Raw genomic sequence first — 20,858 nt, forward strand, 5'->3', positions numbered from 1 at the left:
TTTTCATTAATTATCACACATCTACTACATAATCTCGTATGCTATCTGCTTAAGCACTTGTTTGGAGCTTCAAAATGTTTCTTTACCGTGAATATGATGGCATCCATCTACTGAAACACAGCCTCCTTGAGATACATTTATCTCTGCATTCTATTATATGTCTATGCCATTTGATTTGATGTTAGTTCCCATTCCTAAATGTACTACACATTTTCAGGTTTGCTGCCAGAGCATAGTTACGCTGAAACTAGTATTGCTTCAGTGGCCACTCCCAAGGGTAAAATGGTCATTAATGTAGGATAAAAAAATATTAAAAAATGGGAAATGACTCCAAAATGCTTAATATTAAGTGCCAAACCTATAAAATTCTAAGAGTCTGATAATGGGTTAAAGTGGCTAACAGAGCAGAATTTTTTGCTAAACCTGGTTATGCTCCAGCAGCACTTCTAGGGGTTTCTTGGTCAGTTCACTCTCATTGGAAAAACCTTGGAAAGTAGATTGGTGTGCCAAGGTCTAGAAAAACTAAAAAAGTTTGTATGGGAAAGAAGGGGAGCAAAGAGGCTACAAAGGGATTATAAAATGCTGCTACATGGAATATTCAGGCAGCACACTCTTAAGGGCGTTTTGGTCCTTTTAGGTGCTTATGCAAATCACAGAGAAATAGTACACACCCTCTAAATGACATTTTTGAGGTTGGAGGACATGTTTCAATGATCTCAAGTGGCCAGCCGAAAGAGAAAATTATCTCAAACTTTGAAATAAGTACTAATCTGTTTTAATCACTATTTTTCTAATATCATGCATCTATAGGAAAAAATATTTAAATCATGTATTATCATTCAAAATATAGCTATCTTATGGAACTCAAAGCCTCGGAGAAGCTTCAAGTATAGCTATCTTGATTTATTATGCGATTTTAATCTTTTTAGTAACTAATTCATGATTAATATGCTTGATTCTTGTGGGAAAAAAACATTTGCAAGTGCTGAAATCATGTACTATCATTCAAAATCATGCAGTGTTATAAAATAATAACGATTCTATTATTGCTTTCATTATCTTTTGTTTTCTTACTTGTTTAGAAGATTGAACATAGTCCCGAAGCAACATGTATAATACTTTTTTCTTTTTCAAAGAGAATAGGTGTATAATTTGAAACTCACATTAGTTACACTAAAATAGAACATCTAGGTTTTCTTTTTTTCACTTTCATGTTGATTAGAGTTAACTGAACAGAGTTGTGTATGAGTTAATGGCTCTCATGTAGTACTTTTGCAACAAAACATAGCAGACTTCTCCTTGTTAACCACCTCGCATGTCCCAAGACATTCTTGAACTAGTTTCACATTTTCTATGTTGTCCCTTCAAAAGATTAGTAAATCAATTACAGCATCGAATGATTAATAGGACAATAGTTCCTCAATAGCTTAACACCTTCAATGTGCCCTTTTTCTTCTCCTCTAACCAGAATCCTTGATAAAGCTTCATTGCCATTAATGAATAGAAATGGTAAAAGGGTTTTTTTTCTGTCAATCCTCTTTAGGGTCAAATCTTGCCAAGAGGTCTACCGTTTATGAGAGTTAAATTAGGAGGTAGTTTCTAAGCACTGAGATAGAGCTGGAAGATGGGAAACTTTATTTTGATTTGTGGACTTAATCTCCAAAGATGAACAGAAGAGGTGCTGTTGTTAGTAATTGAATGTACTCTTTTCTTCTTTTGCATAGAATTGAATGTACTCTATTCTTCTTTTGATTGGAAAGCGAAAACATTCATTGCTGTAAGTTGTTATCTTTGATCTGAATAAAATAGAGCACAAGATGCCTCCATTTATCTAGTTTTTCATTAATTATCACATATCTGCTACATAATCTCTTATGCTATCTGCTTAAGCACTTGTTTGGAGCATCAAAATGTTTCTTTACTGTGAATTTTTTTTTTTTCTTTTAACTGCTTCTGCAGATTCTGTGTTCTTACTGTGCAGAGATTATGTACAAATTAAATCTGCATTGCAACCTGTATGCTTTACATATATATATATATATAATGAGGAAAAGGTTGTGTCAATTCAAATGGCTAACTCACTGTTCTTGCTTGCTTGTGTATCTATGCCACTTGACTTGATGTTAGTTCCCATTCCTAAATGTACAACACATTTTCATTGAGGAATCACCAGTTGGGGTTATAAGTCCCCATGTTTCAAAAATTAAACCTATATTATTTTTTAAAATTGAAAAAAGTTCACTTAATTTTTGAAAATGATAGAAAAGGCATCAAAGTTTCTAAAAATAATGAAACGACCTCTAGGGCGCATTTGGTTGGACGAAATGGGATTGATGGAATGAGAATGAGAATTTACTAAAAGTGTGTTTGGTTACAATTATGGAGTGTGTTGCCTTGAAAATAACTCAATCTAACATACAAGCTCAAGCCAAGATGAAATAAGAAAAAAACATGAAACTCGAGAAAATGGCGAAACTATGCATTGCAAGCTCAGGACCAAGATGAAATCAATCTAACATACAAGTTTTGGTTTGCAAAAACATTATTTCGGCTTTGGGGTGGTCATGGTAACTAGACTATATAGTAGACCACATCAATAGTTTCATTTGAGAAACCATCTTTTTTTAGGTGAGCATGAACTAGAAAAGAAACTTGATATTCCCAAAACGACACATGTGACACTTAGGCCAAGCTTGGCCTCAATAAAATGTTACTAGCCAGCTTGGCCATGCCTTGGCAACCTAATGGGCCAAGATTGGCCTTAGGTTCTTTGGGCTAGCTTGGGCCTCAAATCTTATGAAGGGCTAAAACAAACTTGAGAATCTAACGATTCTAATAAGGATCCACAAACTAATAAAAATCAAAAACTTGCATCAACTAACAAGTATTCTTGTCCTAATAAGACATAAAGCCAACCTTGGATAGGATTACTTCCTATAATTTAGAGATGAGCTTAATCCAATTTAGGATTGATTACAATAAGCTCTAGATAAACCCATTTTCCTAAAAATTAGGAAGGTGGTTATTAAGAATAAGACAAATCTCTTCAGAATTTTTTATGATTACTATTCCTAAGTGATATGAGATAAGGAGGCCTAATCTTAAGATGAGAATTATCTTGAAATCATTATAAATAGAGTAGGATCTTTTCTCAAGGTAAGCATTCTTAATCACAGCTCACAACTATTACATACACTTTGCTATTGCTCCATGCTCCATGTCTAATGTAGGTATAAGAGTGGCTTTCTTGTCAAGCCTTGGGATAGTCTCACATTCCTTATTTTATAGATTTGAAGATCAGTCCATTACCTGAGCTAGGTCTCATCTTCTCTAAACAATAGTGATTAGATTTCAACATCATTAGAACTTAAGTAAATGCAAAATCCTTGTAAAAATGCCTTTTTTTAAGAAAAAAAAATTGGTGTCATTTGTTCTTCACAATATTAGATAAGGACAAAAGAGTAAATGAATGTTTTACTAAAAGACAACAAAAATGCAAATGTCATCATTTTAGTAATATGCAAAATTCCTTTCCTTCTACATTCAATAAGAAGCAAATGGGGTTAACAAACTAATGCTTTGGATCAATAATACAAATAATAAGTTTAATAAGGTGAAATGTAAGTAAAATGTGATTTCCTTCCTTTTGTCTTCACCAAAAAAAAATAAAAAATCTTGTATCATATATGTAGTATACTTCAATGCACAAATTAACAAATATCATAATGCTAAAGATTGAAAAGAATGGTGAGTGATAAGAAAAGGCTTCATTGTTTTTGTTAAAACCTTTTTTGATGGCACCTTAATTGATTCATCAACTATAGTAGCATGAGATATGATGGAGTTTTTTGTACCGTCTCTTTCTTGATCTTTCAATACTTTTTCTTTAGTAACACTAGAAAACTCTAGTTTGTTAATCTCCTCTACCTCTTTTGACCTAGACAAAAGATGGTACTCCTCATCTGAAGAAAAGCTACTATCATCTAAGAAAAGAATAATCATATTCCCTATCAATCTTATATTAATAACCTCATCAATCTTGCATGAGGAATTTTTTATCCTTCCTCATCAATATCTTATGACGTAATTAATAACACAATCTCATCTATAGTTGATTCTTTTTATCCTTCTTCAACCTTCACATCATTATCATCATCATCTATTCCCTTTATAAATGTGTGTAATAGCATTTCAACAGTCTATATATGGACTGAAAGAACGCACTACCACTTAGCGGTATAGGCAAGAACGAAGGCCAATTTTCAAAAACCAAAATAAACACAGCGGAATTAGATGGGTTCTTGCTAGACATGGGTGAATACAACCACATACATATAATAAAAAAAAAAAACATCAAGAAAAACAAAATGATAATTGTTACCTCTTCCGATGATGTTGTTGCCGGTTTCACCTCTTGCCAGACTCTTTGTCCCATTCTCTAAGCTCCTGAACCACCATCTACTGCTTCAAATTTGCAATTTGGCTGACCAGGCCACCCTTATAAGCATAGGGGACCAAGTCAGTCCACTCCTAAGCATCCACTAGAATCTTTCGCTAGACCATTGTGATAAACAAGTCCGCATGAAGGTGATGCAAGGTTGGGCTTGGGTTCTCAACCCAAACGAAAACTAGCTTATGGTTGTGGGATCAAAGAGGAGGAAGAAGATGAAACAAGAGAAGGGCATAAGAAGAATAAGGAGAAAAAATGAAGAAGAAGAAGAACTACACAAGAAGCTAAATTTGAGAGAAGCCTCTCACGCGGTTGATTCTGATGGCCATCTCATGGCCGAAGCTCACCACTAGAAGGGAGAACTCTTTCTCCCTTTCTTCTTCTCCAATCTTCTCTTCTTGGTCTCTCGTCTTTTGTTTCTTTCTCTCCATTTGCTTGAAGAAGACGCATCAAAGCATTTATTGCTTTATCACTGAAAGTGATAGAAGATCGGCACGTGAGAAGAAATTTTCTTAGAGAAATTGTTGACCATTTCAACAAATTATCAACCGTTCTAGATATTTTTCCAAAATTGTTGATAGTTTCAAGAAAATTGTCAACCGTTTCACTTCTTTTATGTAAAAGTTTTAACAAATCGCATCAAGGCCTACTATTAACTCTTAATACCCTTTCCACTAACTCTTAGTGGAATTAGACTTCCCATTAACTCTTAAAGATATCTATTAACTCTTAATGATTTTCCATTGTTAACTCTTAACAGTCAATTGATCCCTTTGTTAACTCTTAACAACATCCATCATCATTAATTAAGAACACATGCAACTATGCATTACTAACCCAATGCTATGCCTAGTATTCTAGGTTCACCATTGAATAACAATCAGTAGATGTCAAACTCTTTGATACTAGTCAAACACTTTGACCTACTATAAGAATATCTCAATTTTTTCAAAGTAACCCATAAGGTCCTGAGTGATAACTAGCTTTATGTTAGGGTGATCCTATCAGTAATGAAGTTGATACTTCAAATGAACCTATTTAAGCTTTTGATTGCCATGCACTATAGTTCTTCCACTAACTAACATTCCGACTAAGTGAGAGCCATGGATTAATTAAACTCACAAAACTCAGTAACTATGCTAAAATCTAGTTTGGGTTGATTGACGTATCAGAACTCCTTTCGACGTTGGAAACTCTTTTCCAATCATACATGCCTTGGCTATGATATAAAAGTAGCAATGACACCAATACCCAAGAAGGGGGGTGAATTGGGTTATTTAAAAAATTAGTTTGAAACTTGAAGTTCTTTTTATGACAAATAAAATTCAATGCAAGTGAGGATTTTAGAAGTGTTTGAAACAATAAATGAAACAAAAGTATAGACAAGAGATGATCATAAGAATTTATAGTGATTTGGCTTACCAAGCCTAATCCACTACCTTAGTTCCTCACTAAAGATTTTGAAATCAAATCCACTAGAACCCCCTACTCAAATCAAGTAGGTCCTCTAGTTCAATGACTAGGAATTACAATTCCTCCTACACACTATAGGCCTTCTAGCTCTTGCTAGGAAAATACAAAATAAAATGAAATAGAGTTTAAGAGTTAACACTCTTAGTTACAAGTTCTCTAAACAATAAATATAACGGCCCACCTCCCAGAACTCCTGCTAGCATAGAAGGTCCATGAGAGAGTCGCCATGGAAAAGGTACAGGAACAAAATTCAAACATCAACCACCAAACCTCTAATTCATTTAAAAGATTTCAAAAGAAATATACATCACCACGTAGCATTATAACATTCTTTTAACCAGGCATATCAGCCCATACATCAAAAAATAATGAGAAGGGCACAAAAACAAAATACAACAAATACAACTTTTAACCTTCACCCTCAAAGCAACCTCCAAGGACCATAGGCTTGGAGTGACTCTATACACATATCTATCTCTTCTCAAGCATGGCTAGGCTCACCACCCCCCTTAGCCTTACCTTTACCAGAACCTGGAATGATGCAAGGAAACAACATGAACTACAAAGCTCAGCAAGTATAAGCAACAAACAAAGGCATGATATAATAAGGTATGATAAGCAGGGGCGGAGCTACGCCCAGCCAAGGGTGGGCAATTGCCCACCCTGCTTTTTTAAAAAATATTATTATATATATAATTTATTTTTTTTTCTAAAAATTGGGCAGTAGCAGCACCCACCCAATTGCCCACCCTGCTTTTTTAAAAAATATTATTATATATATATATAAATTTTAATCTATTTTCCAAAAATTGGCAGTAACAACACCCACCCACCCCTCACCCCCAACCCAATCTCATTTTATCTCTCTCTCTCTCTCTCTCACCTACTGTACTCGGAGTCGGACGCCCTCATTGCCACCAGTCACTGGGATCTCCTCCATCTCACTCACTTGGCTATTGTCTTTATCTCTCTCCACTGTCTCTCTCTCTCCCCCACACCGCACTGAGGCAAGAATAAGAACCCACCCTAATCTGACCACAAATCGACGTCTAATTTTTGATCCAATCGTATTTTCACCGTCAAAGTGGTCTCGATCTACAAAGAGGTAACTCTTTTCATCACAGATCCATGATATATATGTATATATGCGGGTGTTGGGTTTGGCCGGAAGTTTATGCTTAGATCTACGAAGATTCGGCCGTTGGATTTTGTTGATTTTTGGGTATGTTGGTCAATGGGGATAAGGGTGTCGGGTGGTTGCCTCTGATCGCCGAAAACAACTAGCCACGATGGCCGGCGGCGACTACCAGTGAGTTGGGTTTGGTCGGAGAGGGCTGAGATTTTTCTTTTACACATTATAACATTTTAATTTAATTATAACATAATAAACAAAATTGTAGAAAACTTTACACATTAGGGTCTTAACGTGTGAGGCTGTGACTGTGAACTGTGATAGTGAAATTTTATTTTGTTTTAACTTTCAGACAATTGTTTAACACTGAACTGGCATTTGGGCGAGGAACACTTTTGTATACAATTCATTTTGCTTTGTATTGTTAATTCTTTTGTTTTCAGTTTTTATTTTCTTCTTTTTTTTTTTCAAATCCAATAGTTTATAATCTCTAGAATTTTTGATTTCTAATGCTGCTAGCGAAGTTGCTTTGTTTTAATGAGTTTTTTAGCAAAAAATTAAGAAATTGAAATATGTAGGAATCAAATTAATGGGAATTTATGTAGAAATATAGTTTATAATCTCATGAAATCAAATTGATTTTGACAGCCATGTCTCATAATTAAAGTAAATATCAAAGTGTGATCTTAATAATAAAATACCCTCATTGTTAATGCAACATGCTGGCGGCAATGGTGATTTGATTTGATCATCTTCATTCAAAATAACAGTGGAATTTGCATCAAAAGTAAAAAATAAAAAATAATTTCCTCGATGTATCTAAAATCTAAAATCTTTATATATGGACAAAAACACTGATTATTCAGTGGAAACAACTTCCCCTCCAATTGTGAACCTGAGTGTTTTATTTAATGATTTTTTGTGTTGGATTTTTGTTTTATTTTCACTTTTCAACTTCACTCATATTTATTTATGCTCAATAAATAAACTGTGTTGACTTAGAGATTGTTGTCTTCAAATGATTAGTCCTTCAATTTCATATTTAAAACTTTGTTGACTTAGAGATTGTGTTTTTATGTTATTCATTCAATTACATATTCGAAATTATGATGATTTTTTGTTCTTTATTTAAATTTAATGTCAACAGTTATGGAGAGATTTTACAAAAGGACAATCCCATTTTCTATTGAAGAGCAAAATGCTAATAGAAAGAAATCTAATGTTGTGGGGAATCAAAGTGAAACTGATATTATTCGACAAGAAAGTAATATTTGCATAGAAAGTAATGTTACCTGGGATCAAAGTGAAAATCATGATGAGAGAGATATTCAGGTTGAAATGGATGTTAGGGGTGAAGATATTCATAATAGAATTGATGTTACTCAACTTCCTACAGATCGTGGATTACGAATTCCAATTATAGAATATGATGTTAATGTTCGAGATGAAATTCGAAGAGCATACATACAATTAGGTCCTTGTCAGCCTCGTAAGCATAAATTTCCACAGACAAAAATTGGAAAATCAACATTGAGATGTTTCCAAGCTTCTTGGTTTAATGAATTTCCTTCTTGGTTAGAATATAGCATTGAAAAAAATGCAGCATTTTGTTTCTATTGTTATGTTTTCCAACCAATTGTGGAACGAGGAGGTAGTGACCCTTTTGTTGAGAGGGGGTTCTCAAATTCGAAAATGAAAGAAAAACTTCAAGAGCACGTTGGAAGTCACAATAGTCCACACAATAAAGCTCGAATTAAGTTTGAAGCCTTTATAAATCAAGAGAAAGATATTCGAGTAATTTTCTTAAAGCAATCACAACAAACACGAAATGACTATCAAATTCGTTTGGGTGCATCAATAGATTGTGTTCGATTTCTTTTACGACAAGGACTTTCATTTCGTGGACATGATGAATCTGAAGATTCAAATAATCAAGGGAATTTTCTCGAACTGTTGAACTTTTTGGAAGATCATAATGATGAGATCAAGGCAGTTACTTTCAAGAATGCTCCTGAAAATCTCAAACTTACATCACGTGACATTCAAAAAGATATTATAAGTGCTGCTGCTTTTGAAACAATAAATGTCATTATTAACGAGATTGGCGATGGGTTATTTTCTATTTTAGTTGATGAATCTCGTGACATTTCAGTTAAGGAACAAATGTCTATTGTTTTGTGTTATGTGAATAAGAAGGGATGTGTAGTTGAACGTTTTGTAGGTATCGAACATGTTTCGAGTACCACAGCTCTCTCGCTTAAGGATGCTATTGATAATTTGTTTTCTAGATACAAATTGAGTATATCTAGTTTGAGAGGTCAGGGTTATGATGGAGCTAGCAATATGCAAGGTGAATTTAATGGTCTCAAAGCACTTATTTTAAATGAGAACCCAAGTGCTTTTTATATTCATTGCTTTGCTCATCAACTTCAACTGGCTCTTGTAGCAGTAGCAAACAAGCATATAGAGATTGAAGCATTCTTTGACTTGGTTGATAGGGTTGTGAATGTTGTTGGAGGATCAGCTAAATGGTGTGATCTTCTTAGAGAAAAACAAAGACTCCAAATTCTTGAAGCACTTAGTCATGGTGAAATATCAAGTGGACGAGGCCTTAATCAACAAACTACTCTTAAGCATTCTGGTGATACACGTTGGGGCTCTCATTATGGTTCTTTATTGAACTTGATTCATATGTTTTCACCTACAATTGATGTCATTGAAATGATTGCTAATGATGTTCCAAGTTCTGGAAAAAGAGGTGAAGCACGTAATTTGTTGAGTTTGATAATAACATTTAACTTTGCATTTAGTCTACATCTCATGAAAAAGATTTTAGGAATGTCAAATGAATTGTCAAAGGCACTACAAAAGAAAGATCAAGATATTGCTAATGCCATGAGATTAGTGAAAATTTGTAAAGAACAACTTCAAGCAATGAGGGACAATGGATGAGATTCTTTTTTGAAAACAGTTTATTCTTTCTATCAGAAGCACAGTATTAATGTTCCCAACATGGATGATATCTATAAACCTCCAGGTCGTTCACGACGTAACATTCCAAAAATGACAAATTTGCATCACTTACAGGTGGATTTCTTTTATGCAGTCATTAATATGCAACTTCAAGAGTTGAATGATCGTTTTTTCGAGGTAAATAGTGAATTGTGCCTTTGTGTAGCATGCTTGTGTCCAGATGATTCATTCTCTGCTTTTGATAAGAAGAAGTTAATTCAACTTGATGAATATTATCCTCAAGATTTTTCACCAATAGATCTCTTGGCGCTTGATGATATACTTGAAACATATATTATTGATGTGCGTACTGACAAGAATTTTTAAGGACTATAAGGCCTTAGTGATCTTGCACAAAAGTTGATAGCGACGAAGAAAAATGATGTATATCCATTAATTTACAAACTTTTGACACTAGCATTAATTCTTCCCGTTGCTACTGCTACAGTAGAAAGAGTATTTTTCTGCCATGAAGCTTGTCAAGACTCGGCTGTGCAATCGAATTGGAGATCAATGGTTAAATGATAGTTTGATTGTGTATATTGAAAAATATGTATTTAATGAAATTGATAATGATATTATTATGCGACGTTATCAAAATATGAAAACGCGTCGAGAACAATTGTAATAATTTATCGATATATTTTTTTTAATATTATATTATTTTAAATTTTTATGTATTATTTAATTTTTACCTATGCTGCTAAAATTTCTTGGCTCCGCCCCTGATGATAAGTCAAGAGCAAGACTAAGAGAATAATCCCTCTATAGGGTGGAAACACAATAGATAGCATCATATGAAAAAGTAAGGAATCTGTAATACCCGGGAATAATTTGAGGATAAAAATGATATTTGATAAAGGGCATAAATGGAATTTTAAAAAAATAAGACTATAGGGTACACTAACACAACTTTGGACGACCGAATTAGTTAGAGGGAGTACCCCGAACCCTAGATAGCCAAGAAAAATGTTGTAGTATCGACGAGTGATTTAAATTATGATTTTTCATGATAAAAGAAATGAGATCGGGAATAGTTTTCGGTACAGCAAAAATTCAGCTGCCAATTAGGTCGTATTACCGAATTGTTATAGAGGATATCCAAAAAATAAACAGAGCATGTCTAGGACTAATATTTGATGTATAGAACAACCCTTAAGTGGTTTCAGGTTGAATAGAGTGGATTTGAGGTCAAAACGATTAATCGAGCCTAAGTGTAATTTTCTAAATTTGCCTGAGAGAGGTCAAAATGGTAATTTTTTGAAAGTTTCAAGGGAGAAATGAGAAGTACTAATCTTTTGGGTCCTAGTGGTATAGTTGGATAATTAAAGGGCTTGAGGATAAGGGCCAAAATGCAAAAGAAAAGTTTCTAAGGGGCTAAAGTGCAATTTTCAAAAATCTGCTAAAAAATGGCAGATCTGGCCGCGATTTGTGGCCGAAAAATCCAGGGATTTGCAGCTGTTCTTCGACAGGGCATGGCCAAGGTCACGTAGGGGCGAAGCAGTGGCCTTTGATTGGTCAGAAAATCGGACGAATTTGACTATAAATAGCCGAGTTTTGATGAGAGTTTGCATAAAAAATTTTACTTCGAATTTCTCACTTTTGGGAGCAAATTAGAGGTTGGGGATAAGGGGCTTTTGTTCCCCAGGTTGTGAGGAGCAATTCTGGGAATTTTGAGGGTTTTTGGAGTAGTGTAGGGAGTGTTTTGGCATATATATACATTCGGCCGTATATATATATATATACATATTGCGTGAAGTATCAAATCGGGTTGTAGAGTGATCGATCGAATGATCTATTAAGGGGTTTTTGGTCGCAAGGCTATGGGTAGAAAATCTGGAAAGTTTCGTGTCAATCGGAGTTTTAATCGAAGGCCAATTTGATTCACCAGAGTTCGATGGCGGGATAGCTTCGGCCGACTGTTTTCGGCCAAATCGGAAAGCTTCCGGTGGTTTTTTCTGAGCAAGATGGGTACCATTGGGATTGACTAAGAGAGAGGAACAGTCTGGTGTCGTCGCTTCAATTTTCCGGTGTGCCGTCGCCGGAGAAGATGACCGGAGGTATTTTTTGTATTTTTTAAATACTGAAAATATATGAAATTAGAGAAAAAAATAGAAATAAAGGAAATAAAATTTTGGAAAAATATCCAAAAATTCAAGAAAAATGAATAGTTTATTTTAATGAATTTTTATCCTGGAAATTTCTTGAGGAGATAATTATTTTAGATTTTTAAAGGGAAAGGTAAATGGAAAATAAATATGAGGGATTTTTATAAAATTCTGAGAAAATTCCAGAAGAATGAGGAATTTATTTTATGAGTTTTGGTGATTTTTATTGAAGTATATTCGAAGGAAATCAATGAGAAATAAATTTTCTCAAGGAAAATTAATTATGAAAATTTGAGAAAATAGGAGAAAAATCTGGAAAATTTCCATAAAATTCCATAGGCTTATAAATATTGTTTCATGAATTTTTGTGGAGAAACATTTAGAAAAAATACTTGAAGAGGTATTTACTTGAAATTGTCGAGAGAAAAATAGGAAGAAATTAGAGAAAAATAATGAGAAAATTGGGAAAATAGATATTGATTTCTCTTTGAATGCATATGATGTCTAGGGTATCGTTGAGTTTCGAATTTTAACTGTAAAGCGTCTAGCACAAGAATCGAGGTCGGGCACGCATTTTGAGGAATCTTGAACTTAGCCCAAAGGTGAGTGGTTCTACTCGAAAAGACTTATAGTAGCATGTGAATGGTTTACTGTGAGTGTTCATCCCCATGGCTTGGTTTATTGTGATTGTTTGTCCAAACGATTATTTATACATGCATTGAATTTCGTATGATAAATTGCATACATCGAAATGTTAATTTTAAGTTATGCATGTTATGATTTTCGGCATTGGCATGTTGTGTTGTCCATGTGGGACGTGGGTTGTTAACCTATGACGTAGCTCTCAAGTGTCAGCACTCGGAATGCGTGCCAAAGGTTAATGTTATGTGACCCACTTAGGACGGGGCTGAGACGGACTTCACCCTACGGTACTCAAGTGGCGGGACTGAGAATGGACACCACCCCGATTGTTGGCTCAAGTGGCGGGGCTGAGAGTGGATACCACCCCAGGTTCTTTTGAGCAATAGCATTAAGGCCGAGGTGTCGTGGATTTCGGGGATAGTGCTGATGTGACACTCTTGGGGCTAGGGTTGCATTGGGTTTTGGAATGCTTTTGAGTAGGAGCGTAAAGCCTAACAATGACAATGGGGTGATTTCTGAGTTCATATGTCGAGGTTGTCCCTCTTAAGCAGGATTGTGTTTGCCAATGGGTCGATGTGGTCGTGTCACCTTTAGAGAGATTGCATTTTCCCCGGTTAGGGCTAAGTGCTATGTGGGATTCTCTTAGGCTGGGGCATGTCGGGATTTATCGATTTTATATATAATTTTGCATATCTACATGAAAATATTTTTGACCTCTCACTTAAATGATTCAACATCTAATTTGGATTATGTCCCTGGAATATTCAAACGTTCCAGGTGAATGCAGTGGCGCCAAGGGAAAGAATATCATCGAGATGTAGCTGCTATGTTTAGTTTTCATAGGTTTTTGTCTATGATTACGATGTTCAGAGGTTATGTAATATTTTGATATTTTCATATAAAACATCAATTTGGTTATTGTAAAAGGAATTGTTGATTATATATCATTGAGGTTTCGATCTTGCTTCTGCTGATGTGATTGATAATACCTGTCTTAGTCTATTAATTATTAAATTTTGATATACTGAGAAGGTACGATCGGGATTGTCGGAAATGACTATGATGAAGGTGTGTATGTCAAAAGGCTTGTGTTGTGTTGAAAAAAAAAAAAAAATCCCGAAATCTCGAGGTAATGCACGTTCTGAGAAAACAGGGCGTTACAGAATCTCTCTATATACTAGATCATACACATCATGCCTTTACGCCATGCATTAATAAGCTTACTCCATTATCAATTGTGGAACAATATCCACCCAAGCCCTAGTCCATACTAGGCAGCATTATGAGCTGTAGCTCCCATGGCCAGGCACTAGCCTTGTAATATCCCGAAATCTGGGAACTAAATAAATGATTATTAATTTAGTTGGGAACAATTAATAATTGCTAAATTTTGCATTTGAAGTGATTTTGATTTATTGGAATTGAATAATTTGGTGAATGGTTGATACTCAGTAATTATTGCGTATAAGTTGATTGTTAAATATTTGTGGGTTAAAAGAAAATATTAATTTATTTGGGTACTTGGAGAATTAAGAAAAATGTTTAATTATGTAATTTTGAGGAAATAAGAAATTTAGGTTTAATTAATTTAATTGGTGTTAATAGTAATTATTAGTAATTTGGAAGTATTTATGGAAATAAGAAAATAAATTAATTTGATGGATTTTCTGAAAATTATGGGGTGAAAGTAAAATAAGGGGTATTGTGAAGTAGGGGTGCAAGTGCTGATTTTCGAAAGTTCTGGGCACTAGAGTAATTCTCGAAACTGGGTCGCGGGTTAGCTTAAATATAACCACGTGCATATATATGTTAAAGGCGTGTGTGATGCGGGCGGTCGCACGCAAGGGTTGCCATGCGGGGGACGCGGGATCGAATCCGCGTGGGCGTGCGCGCGGCTTGGTTTTGCTGATGTAATTTGGCCAAGGGAGGGATCGAAACGACATCGTTTCGGCCCCAAAGGCACCGCCTTTTGCGCAGCCCAACGGTTGCCACGTGGCCGCGCCCCAGCCTCTCATTTTGGCCAATTTAAAGGCCGATTTCGGCCTTCTTCAAGCAGCAATTGCAGAGGAAAAAAATGGTGGAAGAAGATGGCGTGCATAGTGAAGAAAAGAGGGAAATTTTGGGGAAAAATTCAAGATTTAATGTGTTTTAATTGCGATTTAATTAGCCAGGTACGTAAATAAATATGTATTAAACATTTTATACAGTCGAAATTTCGTTTAGAATCCAATTTTGTTAATTTTGGCGAATTATTGGGGTATTGCAGTGTGTATAATTTTTACCGCATTGGGCCAAAACAAGCCTAAGGATATCTTCGTTAAGGCAAGTTCTTTATTCCCTCTGTGATGTTCCTTTCATTGTCAATTTATTTACCTTCACTTCGTCTGTTTCGGCCTGTTTATTAATTATGGAATCACTACAAGAAAACAGTAAATTAGAGACGGATTTTTGAGACGGATTTTTCCGTCTCAAATAGAGACGGATTTTGAGACAGAAAATTTTTGAGACGGATTTAGAGACGGAAAAAATCTGTCTCTAATTTGAGACGGATTTAGAGACGGAAAAATTTCTATCTCTATTTTGAGACGGATTTAGAGACAAAAATAAATCAGTCTCAAATTAAAGACGGATTTAGAGACGGAAAAAATCCGTCTCTGAAATGTGAGACAGATTTTGAGACGGATTTTTTTCCGTCTCTAATTAGAGATGAATTTTTTTTGCATCTCTAAATCCGTTTTTAATTTGAGACGGAAAAAAATCCGTCTGAAAATCCGTCTCAAACTTCAGAGACGAATATTTTTCTGTCTCTAAATCCGTCTCTAATTAGCAATTAAATATAATTATTTAATTTAAAATCTATTGAAAGTTTATTTAAATATATAAATAATAAAAAAATATATTAAAAATGTAAACTAAATATAAAATTTTATAAAACACACACTCCATTTTAATTAGTAATTAATATTAATAATATATACATTACATTTTAATTAGTAATACACTACATTTTAATATTATAAAAGTCTATAAATAAAATATGTACTAAACATACATTACATTTTAAATTTTGAGGACGTAAAATGGGAGAATCAAATATTAAAAAATAATTAAATTAAAATTTAATTAATCTAAAATTTAAGATGATTAATTAATTAAAAACACCTTTAAATCAATTAAAAAAATGTTAAATAAAAAAATTATAGACATTCAATAATAAATATATAAATAATTTTCTAATATGAATCAACAAAAAAAATGGTACTACCTATGTGACTCGTGTCACATTCAGTAGATGTTCAACTAACATTTATCCATATATCTATTATATTCATCTCATGAATATTAACATGTGACTTATTATTCTTTAATATAAATATTTCATACTAATTAAAAGTAGTAGTCCATGTGTCAGTTTATAATTAATTTATGATATTTTTCTTCTGAGAAATCTAAGAACTGTCTATTTATTTAAGGATGATAGGTTAAAGACATGTTCAATTGGACCCTATAGATTTCAACAATGCCAGTCACATTAAGATAGTGAATACATTTACTACAAGAATTTAGACTTATTCTGACAAACTAATTTGTCACAATAGGTATGAAAATTCTAACAACATATTTATTGTAACGAAATGACACTATAATAAAGCAACAGTTTAGAGACGGATTTTTGAGATGAAATTTTTTGAGACAAATTTAGAGACGGAAGATATGGGAGAAAATTGATCTCTAAATAATAATAATAATAATAATAATATCTATATTAAAAAAATAGATATATATATACACATATATCTATATTAAAAAAAAAAAAGAGAAGTCAAGCGGACCGGGTCAGATCCGCCTACTAAAAGGGAAGGTCTCTTGCCGATCAGCCCAAAGATAAATAGGATGGGGTCGATAGTGGGAGGCGAAAGTTTCCCCACCAATTTTGCTCTATTTTTTCTCTCAATTTTATCTCAAGAACACTTTTCTAAATCATCGCTTTATGTCATGTATCTAGCCGTTCGATCGTTGATCCGACACGTTTTAATTATGAAAGTGAACTCGATGTACAAGTAGGTAAGTCTTTTAGTTTCATCAATACAATTTTTTCAGTATATATCCATGATATATATACTTATATGTGGAAATTGGGTATTTGGCCAGAAGTTTAAACATAGATCTATAGAGATCCAACCGTTGGATTTTGTTGATTTTTGGGTATGTTGGTCAATATGGGTAAGGGTATTGGGTGCTTGTCTCTGATCGTCGGAAATAGCCGGCGACAATTGACAGTGTTTCACTTTGTTTTATGAATCTTCATTAATCGTGCAGCCCTTTCTTTAGAAGTTTGAGGCCTTATGTATGATTTATTTAATTATTTTTTTTTGATTAATTGAGTATGTTGGTAGAAAAATGAATGGTATTGAAACTCAAAAACACGAGCGTTTCATAAAAATAATGGCACTTGCAACACATTATCAAATTTAAGTCGTAATTTAGATACTAACTCAAAATTAGATTCCTAATTCTAAAAGTAAAATAATTTATTATTTTACTATTATAAAGTTTATTGACTAATTTGATTCAAAATTAAATATTTATTTGATTACTTTTCAAGTATTATGACACTCCCAAACTTAAAATATAATAAAATATTTGATAGTTTATTTTTTATTTATTTACATAATAATTTATTTGACATTTTATTTTTTATTTTTTTATTAACTCGACAATCAATTTGGACAACTAATTTTGATGTTATCATTATCCTTTATATTTAGATCATTGAGATTTTTTCAGCTAAAAAATATAAATGGTAAATATATACATAAATGTGAAAATATTAAAGTAATATTTGATATTCAAGAAAGGATAATAAAGATTATCATTGAAAAAATATATCTAATAATAGAAAAGTACATATACAAATGAGAAAGTAAAAAACCACTTTTGTATCATTTATTATTAAAAAGTATATCTAATAATAAATTTTGTTGTTTTTTATAAAAATTATAATTTTTTTAATATTTTATAAACCAAGTTGTGTGACACAGTACTTAAAAAAACTATTAAGATTTAATTAATAATTAATTATTTTTTTTAAAAAAATCATATCCCTAGCTCCCCCCTCTCTCTCTTTGAACTCACGCCCGACGTCTCCGCCTCCGCCTCCGCCTCTGCCTTCGTCTCCCATCTCGGGTCGTCGCCGCCGCCTTCGTCTCCCGCCTCGGGTCGTCGCTGCCGCTTCGTCTCCCGCCTTCGGTCGCCGTCACCGCCTCCTGATCCGCCTCCAGTCATCATCGCAGCTGCCTCAAGGTCTGGTTCTTCCACCGCCCATTTCGATTTCCCTCTTTGCGAAAAGAAACCGTAAGGCTAAACTCCCCCATTTCTCTCTCACTCTTCAACCAGCTCTTCTCCAAGTGCTCCTCGACTAGGTTGGTTAAGAGTTTGATGATTCCATTTGTTCTAGTCAGTTTGGTAGTTAATTATATGCTGTTTGATTTTAATCGTTTCATACAGAGCTCAGCTCTAGGATAAGAATTGTGTTTGTGTCAGTTCAATTAGAAATCTCAACCTTCTTGAGGATGGATCGGTGCATGCTTGGCTGTGCCATATAGGTGCTTGCAGGTTCTAAAGGAACAATCGAAAAGCAAAAATGATAATAACAAAATAGAATAAAATATAGAGAGCAAGAAAGGAAATAAGTCGTTGATGATAATTTAATATAAGATATTTTCTCGTTTGATTCAACTGAATAGCAAATAAGACTGTTCGTTAAGTGACTAAAAGGCAATGTTCATCAGACAGGTGAAATTGCTGCAGCCAGAGTGTTTTCGATGTCTAGTTTTAGACATTTACTTGAATGTGTTATACCTATGAGTATCCCATTGAATTATGAATTACTATGTCTAACTGTTAAAAGAAAATTACTGTACACGTATCTTTGATTCACACAACAAACTGTATACTCCTATTTTCCATAGATTATGTGGAAATTGGAATACCACATAATCTTTTAAAATGTATATAGATAGATATAGTTTTCAGAGAGACGTGAACTTTTAAACTCTCAAATTCTGTTTTTATTTATTTTCTAAATATATATTATTTGAGGTGACTTTTTTTTGTAACAAAACCATAGGTAACTTGAACACATATTAATCTCTATTATACTCGTGAAAATCATGTGATTTGGAAGATATGAAATGAATGAATAATTGAAGTGCCCATTTCCTCTACGTATGCATATTATATATATATATATGCATTGAAAATCCAGTAATTTGGGAGCACAGTGATGCCAGGGGATTACATGCTTGCAACTGAAGTGGGTGGGATCAATGATAACCTTCCCTTATTGTTATCATTATCACTAATTAAAATACACTCCCAAACTCTAATTTGATGTTCTGATAAAGTAGCATGATTTATGAGATAATGATCATATTACTTGCTTTACTAGCCTGCAGTTTTTTCAAGCAAAAAAATGTCTACCAATCTAATCCAATTAACCAAACAACAAGATATATGAAGGTATTGTAGGCTAGAGGGGCAATATAAATAAAATATATATAAATATATGAAGTGAGTGGGGGTGGGGCAATACATAAATTTTTTTTTCTCAAAAGTGGGCTATTTAGAAATTCAGATTCTATTATGAGAGGTATGACATGGAACTTAGGAAGTGTTGAACATGCTATGGTTCAAGTGTACCTTTGCTTCAAATGTTAGCTTTTAAGATGTTTGGACAATCTATACTTCCTCTTCTTGTTGTGAAAGAAATTGGAGTACTTATTCATTTGTTCATTCATTTAGAAAGAATAAATTAACTTCAAAATGTATATATAGACTTTGGTCTTTGTAAATGTGAATAAATGCGCTTTATGTCCTTTTTCTTTTTCTCAAAGTGCTGAAAATTGCCATAGTTTTCATCCAACTCCTTAACAACACAAAAGAACAAGCAGTTTTGAAAGATAGGAAATAGATTCACTAGGATTTGTGGCCTTATCTATAATTCAATATCATTAAAGTTTGTACCAATTAATTTGTTGTATTGCTTGACCTTTTTATTCTTTTTGTGAAAAATCAGTCATTATTCCTTTTGCTTTCCAGCACTTCCATGAAACTTTGATATGCTCGCTCTAGTCAATTGATTTTAACTTATTGATTATGTCTTGATTCTTTAATTCGTGATTACTTAAATGTTATTTTTACTTGTAGGTGTTTCAAGTATGAAGCTTTAGAAGTTATAGTGGTTTTCTTATTACAATTATTTTGTATAGCTATACTATGTTGTTGTATTGCTAGTTTGTTTGAGGATTAGAATAGTGTTTTCCTTGCTTAAGCTTTTGTGTACTACCTATCAATTATTGTTTAGTTTAATATTGTTATACCAAGCAGGCGCTTAATCGTTACCAACACTATTTTTATCAAAGCATGGAATGACTATTTAAAATCACTGCCTTCTCTAGCCCCAGATTTTCCTTGCCTCTTCCGCCATTAAATTGCTGATTTTTTGGTTTGATCACTAGCAAGCAGTTGCTCTGTATGATCTATATTGCACTCCTTTGAAGTTATGTTCATATACAAGTTAAGGTTGAATGTGGTATACATCTCGATACATTTGCCCAATGATGGAAATCTTTATTTATTTTCCGGTCTTATGGACAACACAACACTGCCAAGCCAAACGAGGCCTTAGTCGTGAACAGTTGCCTCTACTGCTATGGCTACCTTCTCTTTCTACTTTCTCTCTTTCTTTTAAAGACACTCTCACACACACACACTAATAGTTCCTTGGATGTGTTTATTGTAGTATACAAGCAAATAGCATTTTCATGCATATATCCCTTAGAGATGATTATTGGTAGAGGTATTTGATGACTTATGGAGATAAATCATTGATGAATTGATCAAAGATGTTTGGGATCTGAAGGAATCCGAATATGATTGATGTTCTTTGTGGTGTTACTATTTAGATTTGTTTTTTCTCACTTGAGATTCATTATTTTATCATTTATATTTTTGAGTGTCTTGTGAAAAACAATAGTTT

At 33.6% G+C, this 20,858-nt stretch overlaps 1 protein-coding gene across 1 annotated transcript; it reads left to right on the forward strand.

The window, feature by feature from the left end:
- The first annotated feature begins 8,204 nt into the window (after nucleotides 1-8,204).
- Nucleotides 8,205-10,592, forward strand: LOC127790990 (uncharacterized). The gene is given in 3 exon segments (XM_052320726.1): nucleotides 8,205-9,045; nucleotides 9,136-9,959; nucleotides 10,044-10,592. Coding segments are annotated over 3 exon segments (2,214 nt in total).
- The last annotated feature ends 10,266 nt before the right edge of the window (nucleotides 10,593-20,858 follow it).

This window comes from Diospyros lotus, chromosome 14 (assembly GCF_014633365.1).
Source record: "Diospyros lotus cultivar Yz01 chromosome 14, ASM1463336v1, whole genome shotgun sequence".
NCBI classification, from domain to species: Eukaryota; Viridiplantae; Streptophyta; class Magnoliopsida; order Ericales; family Ebenaceae; genus Diospyros; species Diospyros lotus.